This window comes from Sinocyclocheilus rhinocerous, unplaced genomic scaffold (genome assembly GCF_001515625.1).
Source record: "Sinocyclocheilus rhinocerous isolate Xijiao unplaced genomic scaffold, SAMN03320098_v1.1 scaffold1006, whole genome shotgun sequence".
NCBI lineage: Eukaryota > Metazoa > Chordata > Actinopteri > Cypriniformes > Cyprinidae > Sinocyclocheilus > Sinocyclocheilus rhinocerous.
The window spans coordinates 471,155-480,022 of NW_015630418.1; the positions used below are offsets into that span (position 1 = coordinate 471,155).

The 8,868-nt window shown below is 38.1% G+C and overlaps 1 protein-coding gene across 2 annotated transcripts in view; it reads right to left on the reverse strand.

The window, feature by feature from the left end:
* Positions 1-8,868, reverse strand: part of LOC107740353 (SH2 domain-containing adapter protein F-like) — a 102,358-nt gene that overhangs the window by 30,198 nt on the left and 63,292 nt on the right. For both annotated transcript variants that reach the window (XM_016552771.1, XM_016552770.1), the window contains exon 3: positions 375-584. In XM_016552771.1, coding sequence (XP_016408257.1) covers positions 375-584 — 210 coding nt within the window. The remainder of the gene's footprint in view (positions 1-374; positions 585-8,868) is intronic.

Sequence of the window (8,868 nt, forward strand, 5' to 3'; positions counted from 1 at the left end):
TGCATTTGCATGCATATGACTGGAAGTGTAGCATGACCATCGCCCGAGTTGAAAATTGCAGTATTTCACTAAATATTTTGCTACAAAATGCCATGCAGGGGTTCGAATGACCCATTGCATGAATCATTTTTAACCAGTTTATTTATATGAATCTTCTAAATGAACCAATTCACTACAATGAAGCTCTACAACGTTGGAAAAGAGTGGAAAAGCTAATGTTTCAGAGACAGTTGAGCAACTACGTTAGTAGCATCACGAGTTTAGTTAGTAACTCCCCAACATCACCCACAGAACCGGGCACAGGACTTGTAATATTTCTGACTGTTCAGTGTTATGAATCACTTCTGGAAAGATGATAATGAAGCGGGCCGAACCTGCGAAGGCTTTGGATATGTGGTCTTTCTTCCACTCCCAGGGCTGGTCGTACTCCTCCGGCGGCCTCTCGTCGTCCTGCGGTAATCTGCTCTCGCGGGAACACAAGTCTCCGTCTGGATCTCCTCCGTTCTCCTCCGGCTCGTACGGTGTGTCGTATAGAGGAAGCTGCCGGACCGGACCATCTTTAGGAGCGCGACCGCCTCGGATTTCTGCCAAACGAAGAGAGGAGACGACAAAATATCAACAGTCTGTGCTGGTTTCAGCATGCTTTTCACATTTGTGACCCTGGAGCACAAAACCAGTCATAAGGGTCATTTTTTAAAATTGAGATTTATGCATCATCTGAAAGCTGAATAAATAAGCATTGATGTGTGGTTTGTTAGGATAGGACACTATTTGGTCGAGATGCAACTATTTGAAAATCTGGAATCTGAGACTGCAAAAAAATCTAAATATTGAGAAAATCATCTTTAAAGTTGTCCAAATGAAGTTCTTAGCAATGCATATTACGCAGGGCCACATTTATGCATTTAGCAGGCACTTTTATACAAAGCGACCTACGATAAAGGAACACAAGTAATTCATCACAGAGCCAACAATGCCAGGTTTATTTGAAAGCTAGAATAGGAAACAATTTTAGCAACTGAACTGATCAACACAGACTGACATTTTCAGTCAAAATCCTAAATTTCTTTTTCCAAAGTTTAAGTGTTAAGTGCTTAAAAGCTTCAGTGAAACTAACAAAAACAAGCCCAAAACAAGTCAGAATCATTGCACTGTTCTGTTGTGCTCTTTAGTGAAGTTGAAGGAGTGCCATGACGAGCCTTTATGCAAAGCATGCCTTTTGAACATTTGCACAAAGAAAAACCCATACAACTCGGCCTGAGGGGAAAAACGTCTCTAATGCATTAAACAGCACATGCACAGCACATTCATGCTTTGAAGCTTAATATGAAGCTTTCTCATGTTTAGGACAACTTGGGTCATGCGCTTTTCCCACAGAAGCTTGCTGTGTGTCCTCAGCTATATTTCAGACACGTTTGTCCATAGAAATGTGTTATTTACTCCTCTGAAGTGCAGGAAGATCTTTTATGTGCATGCACAGTGTGCAGCGATTAATTCATCAAATTCACTTTTGATTACTATCAATTTTGATTAGTTGTTGCAATTTGTTTAATGAACACCGGCCAGCCTCCAGACTCAAAGTTGGCTGATTAAAGGTGTAGAGCAACAAACACACTTGCAGAAGTGTAGCTCTGTGCTTGACCTCCAGGGGTCACTGGAAACTGGACTGCAGACATCTGTCACTCTTCACTACAAAACACAGAAATCATGTGTCACCTCTGATCAACAGACAGCGGTTTGTCCAGCGCTCTCTCTAAAAGCACAAGCATCTCTCTCTCGGGTTCTCTGGGGTGGCATGAAGCTGTTAGCAGGCGTGCTAATGGTATGTTATAATGCAGAGACGCTCATGGAATGAAATATAACACCACAGCGCTGCATAATTGCCTCTCTGCTCAGGGGAGCTCTTGCGGAAAAATGGAGAAAAGTGAAGAGACTAGAGAAAGAGAGAGATCTTCATACAAGCCCTGTCTGCAGAAGCCAGGATCGTTACATTGTACTCTTAACTAGTGATGCAATGACATTTCGGCAATCAAATTCAAATTTTCAGTTTCAAACGAAAATAAGAGGACTGAAACAATGGCGTTTTCATTAGTGTTTCTCCAATGGTATGTTTTGACTATTTCATGCACTCAGTGTCATGTCGTGCTAGATTTCCCATTTTTAAAACAATTAAACAATTAAATATGGATTCTTAAATCTCAAGATCAATCATTTTTATACACAAACATTATTTAGAGCACCTGCCATCCAATAATCACATTCAGCTTGGGGTGGACGAATATCACATCACCATTGTTTTTTTGTTTTTTTTTAGAAATATCACAGTTTTATCACGATTCTTTGTCATGTTGGTTTTACCAAACTAATGTGCCTATTATAAAGACAAAGCCTTTCAAGGTAACAAAATATTTAAAAAAAGAATGGCGGATATTTAGGCTAAAGTGGGCGAAGATAAAAATCTTTGTCATTATTTTATCTTTGTTATTAAAAAACAAGCCCAAAGATTCACATAATATACAAATAAAACAAACAGTGCTTTATTTTCAGGTACAATAGGTATATTTAACAGGAGCATTCAAGAAATTGAATGAACAAATATAAAAATAAAACACTATATAGATTGATTCCTATTAAAGCAACTGTATTGAAGTTTTTCAGTCGAGAGTAGTGAGTGATTTTTCTCTTTGTGTTTTGCTGTTTTATTAATATTAAAGGAATAGTTTGCCCCAAAATGTATTTTTATACCATCATTTACTCACTCAAAAGTTGTTTTAAATCTGAATGAGTTTCTTATTCTGCTGAATATAAATGCTATATTGAAGAATGTGGAAAACCAAACAGTTCCATAAAAAGTAACTAAGTAACAAAATTAGTTAGTTTTTAGGGAGCAACGCAACACTGTAATGCATTACTTTTAAAAGTAACTTTCCCCAAAACTGTCTACCACTGATTTAACACTGATGTGAATGTGTGCCGCATTGTACAGAATATTGAGATGAAGCGTCAGAACTGTAACTGACAGAATATGCTCTGTAGCAAGATACTGCGATATTTCTTCAAAAGCAGATCGTAGAGACATTTTTATCGTCCACAATCAAAAATCATCATTGTCGGCATTCAGCTGTTACATCTGATATCAAACAAAGTATCAGCTTTCAAATGATATATTTTTAAATGAAATTCAAACACAATGTATTTTTGTGGCTCTTTAAAGTGTGGTGACAGATGGCTATGGTGAACCAATCATCTCTGCCTCTTTAGTACTAGTTACAGAGCAAATAAACATGAATGAACATCAGAAGACACAGAACAACTTACTGGAATGAATGATGAATAATGTAATCGATCAATAAGTGTTTCAGCCTGTGATCAATAATGTCACATAATGTCACATTTACCTCGTGAAAGACATTCAATAACCATAAACTCCATGGTCAGCTAGAAGAAAAAAAAACTCTATAGAGGAGCATTTTAATCAGTATATGCACTATATTACATATGCATTATATCTTTACTTGCCTTTATTATTTAATGCATTATTTAATGCATCATATATAAAGTGCAATTTAAAAGTTTCTATGAGTGTTGACTATTAAAAAAATTTGATTATTAAATTGATTATTACATTAATTGATTATTAAATTAAATATGAAATAATTTAGGTGAAAAACCATTATTTCTTTACGTCTCTTAATGCACTGCACAACACCTGCATGTGCAGCTATAAAGACCTTTTCCAACTGAATGAGTTGGAAAACACCATGAAAACTCTCAAAAAAGCATCAACATGGCATTTCCATAGCTTAAGGTTAGAGAGGCTTAAATAACGGCTAGCCAGCAGCCTGTAGAGCAGGAGTGTGTGTTCTGAACTCAGGCTTACACACTCTTCACACGTTACTGCGGTCTGGAGAAATGAGATCGTAATGATAATTACAGCTTCCAGTGGAACTGAATCCAGCCGACGAGCTGGTGCCCTTTCACCCATCACGTCTGCAACAGTTCAGGGATCAAAGGTCAAACGGAAACCCGGCATTCACACACACACACACACACACACACACACACACACAAACACATGCTGCCACCCACCCACCACGCAAACACGCTTCCTCTCCAGGTGTCAGACTCTGTGTGTGTGTGTGTGTGTGTGTGTGTGTGCGCGTTTTTGTGACAAATGAGGACATAAATTTGTATAATGACAAAGGTATGACATAGGTATTACAAGGAGAAGGTGACTTTTCAGGACATTACACCATGTCCCCACTTTTCAAAACGCATATAAATCACACAGAATGGAGTGTATTGAAAATCTGAAATAGCACAAAGTTTCCTGTAAGGGGTAGGTTTAGGGGTAGGGTTGGTGTAGGGCAATAGCACATACAGTTTGTACAGTATAAAAACCATTATGCCTATGGGATGTCCCCACTTTTCACAAAAACAAACCTGTGTGTGTGTGTGTGTGTTTTTGTGACAAATGAGGACATAAATTTGTATAATGACAAGGGTATAACATAGGTATTACAAGTAGAAGGTGACTTTTCAGGACATTACCCCATGTCCTCACTTTTCAAAACGCTTATAAATCACACAGAATGGAGTGTATTGAAAATCTGAAATAGCACAAAGTGTCCTGTGAGGGGTAGGTTTAGGGGTAGGGTTGGTGTAGGGCAATAGAATATACGGTCTGTACAGTAGAAAAAACATTACGCCTATGGGATGTCCCCACTTTTCACAAAAACAAACCTGTGTGTGTGTGTGTGTGTGAGGATTTGGATTCATCCAAGTGAATAGAATCTTTTGAATCTATTCATTAAAATATTCATTCACTGATTCACTGAGTGATCCTTTCTGATTCTCTTTCTCACTTTCTCTCTCATTTGTGTGCCTGTAAATCCACAAATAGATACAGTAGAATGATAGATAAATAGACAGAAAGATAGACAGAATGATAGATAGGATAAATGACAGAATGAACAAATGATGAGCGAACAAACCAGCAACAGAATGATAGATTGATGGATGGATGGAATGCTAGAAGAAATAATGGATGGATGATGGAATGATAGAATGACAGAATAAAGAAGAATGATAGAAGAAACAATGGATGGATGGAATGCTAGATGCAACAATGGGTGGATGATGGAATGATAGAACAACAGAATAAATGATGGATGGATAGATAGATTGATAGAATGATAGAAGAAACAGATGGATGGATGGAATGACAGGAAACAATGAAGGGATGGAGGGAATGATAGAATGCTAGAAGAAACAATGGATGGATGGATGGATAGAATAACAGAAGAAACGGTGGATGGATGGATGGATGGATAGAATAACAGAAGAAACGGTCGATGGATGGATGGATGGATGGATAGAATGACAGAAGAAACGGTGGATGGATGGATGGATGGATGGATAGAATAACAGAAGAAACAGATGGATGGATGGATGGATGGATGGAATGACAGAAGAAACGGTGGATGGATGGATGGATGGATGGATAGAATAACAGAAGAAACAGATGGATGGATGGATGGATGGATAGAATAACAGAAGTGCTAGAAGAATGGAGGGATGGATGGATAGAATAACAGAAGAAACGGTGGATGGATGGATGGATGGATAGAATAACAGAAGACAGAAGAAACAGATGGATGGATGGATGGATGGAATGACAGAAGAAACGGTGGATGGATGGATGGATAGAACAACAAGAAATGGTGGATGGATGGATGGATAGAATAACAAGAAACGGTGGATGGATGGAGGGAATGATAGAATGCTAGAAGAAGCAATGGATGGAACAACAGAGCGTGCGATAGAACAAATGATGGATGGATGATGGAATGATAGATGGACAGTGTTTTCTTCAGGTAATGCGAGGACTGGGATTCAGTTTTCTGTCGATGAGAAACCCTGAGCGTTGGAGAAGTTCTGAGACTCTGACCACATCAAGTTCTGACTCCAGTCACTCAGCTTTCACACCTCTCCGTTTCCTCCGGCTCAATCCCCGATGAGGAGAAAATTAAATGTCACTGACTGGAAATTTCAAAAAGCTTCTCTATGTCGGCCAAGTCCTCGGCACATGAGCATGTTTGGAAGAAATCGAACTCTGCATCAGGTCACAGCTGCTCTCCTCACCTCTCCAATCATTTGAATACATTATCACCGAAAGCCCTTCACCGCTGCATCCATTCACTCTCCTGCAGGGCATTATGGGAGCAAGCATTAAACACAGGGAACAAACACATCTCCTGCAGCCCAAGATATTAAACACTTACAGTCTTTGGTTTGACACCCGGAAACAGCTTCGGGCCTCACCAGCGGGCGAATTGAGAAAATGTTCAATACAGCATTTCAAATACTTTTAGATTAGCACAGGAATACAACAATTTCAGTTCAGTAAGTCAAGAAGCAGTCCAGCTGATTCAGTGAGTAATTTAACTGTAATAATGACTCAAAACAACAAGCCTGTTCAACAGATTCATTCAAAAGAACTGGCCTACATATATGTGTGTGTGTATATATATATATATATATATATATATACACACATACATTTTTATTATACTTCCTGTTGACAAATGGGTAAAACCTAGTTTGAAGGATAGAGGCAAAGATTGGTAAAGATTTAAAAATGACAATTAATTAGTGTTAGTAGACTGCACTGTGATCCTCGAATAGAGTCTTTTAATGTCATCTAATGATTATTAATCTAAATAAGCCTGACAAGAGTTTTCGGTATATGAATTATTGCTACCCTAGTTAAAATAAATAAATAAATAAAATAAAAAGGCCAAAATTGATTTAAAATACATTTATTTCATAGTAAGTATACTTCAAACCCATTAACATATTTATTTATATTATACAATTACAATTCAACTTAGTTCTTTATCGCACAATGCACATTTCTTAATATTATGCCTAAAATGTGTTTTAATATCACTATTAATGAGGCTTGTATGATCACTGTATAATTTTAGTCTTTAAATGCAAGATATTTAAAGTGTACCTGAAGTATACTGTACTTGTAATAGTTCCACTTTATCACAATCAAGTATACTTCAGTATGTCTTTAGTTGGACTTCAGCAGTACTTCCGCACAATTAGTGAACTAATTAGAGAACTTAAGTGTATTAAGTACAAAACTAGTTGTTCCAGTTTAGCAGACTTTAAGTATACCAGTTTAGTATACCAAAAGTACAATTGCAGGGTATCTTTTATTAAGCATAAATATGTAAACTAATTTGTAGTATACTTAGCATTAAATAAATGTATTTCAAATACATTTTAGCATTTTTTACATGATACACAATTAAATCAGGGTAAAAAAAAAGGCTGATAGTCATTATTTTTTGCTGAGAAACAAGTAAATTAAACAGGACACGTCTAATGTACACGGGGAAATATTCAAGGCATATTAAACTTGTATTGTGTTGATGCTTGAAAAGCCCTTTTTCTCTGTCTCTGACCCGTGTACAAGACACCTGACATCGATCCGGCACATAATACCATCAAATCAATAACGCACTGCGCACACTTACACTGTGGGATGCAGAAAACACCGAAGCAGCTATTTCTGAGTCTGTAGCGTTTGAGAGCAGAGAGACGTTCACAGAAACAGAGATAGTGCTGCAGGTGTCTCCGGATCTCATGTGTTCACGCTGATGATAACACACCGGAGAAATAAACACAGCTGGCAATCAGCCAAGGACATATCCCGCATCAGAAAATATCATATATTGGGCTGAATCGTATTGGTATTGGACTGGATTTGCAACAAGTGGTGCACAGAAGTATAGTTGGGTGACTGACAGCAGATGCAATGCTACAAGTTTTTAGTCCCAAAAATAATTAAAGTTCACTCAAAATGCGGCTGAATAGCACTTGAACAAAAATAAAGCATCATATTTTCAAATGGCTAAACAGTGAAATATGTGCTGTTGTTTAATATAATATATAATACATATACAAGGGTTGGACAAAATAATGTGAACACCTATTATTATTATTATTACAGTGGAAAATCAAATAGCACTTATTTATATCTTAATTTCCTATATTCTCTAAATCAGTGTGGTATGAATTGTGTTCATCAGTGTTTAATATATGCTTTATGAGTGACTGTCAGACATTCAAAAATGACAAATCATGGGAGCCTGTTTAGCCGGAGCGTCTGTAACATTAACAGAGCGATTGTTTGAAGAACAACAGACTTCACGATTAAGACTGCAGACACAAAGCAGACACAAACCTGAAAGTCTGATAAGGACCGTCAGACAGTAAGCGGTGTGTGTCCAAACAACACAAGAGTCCTATCAATACCTTAGACTCAAGAGCAACTGCAAAGACTTGAAAGAAAGCGAGAGCTTCTAACAACCTCATCATGGTCTGATTTGAAATCATCCAGTATTTGAAACACTTACAACCAACCTGAAGCACGTGTGTCTCGCTACAGCAGCGTCTGTATGTCTGCTTTATCTCTGTCCTACAGCCGTCCCTACAGATCCCTGCAGATCACTGCTGCCAGCACACACACACACACATACACACTCACACACACACACATACTCTCACTCACACACACACACACACACACACATACTCTCACTCACACACACACACACACACACACATACTCTCACTCACACACACACACACACACACACATACTCTCACTCACACACACACACACACACACACATACTCTCACTCACACACACACACACACACACACATACTCTCACTCACACACACACACACACACACACATACTCTCACTCCCCATGTCATTGGTGTCCTCATATAACACAAAAACGCACACACACACACACACACACATTCCTGCAGTCCCTGCAGTCC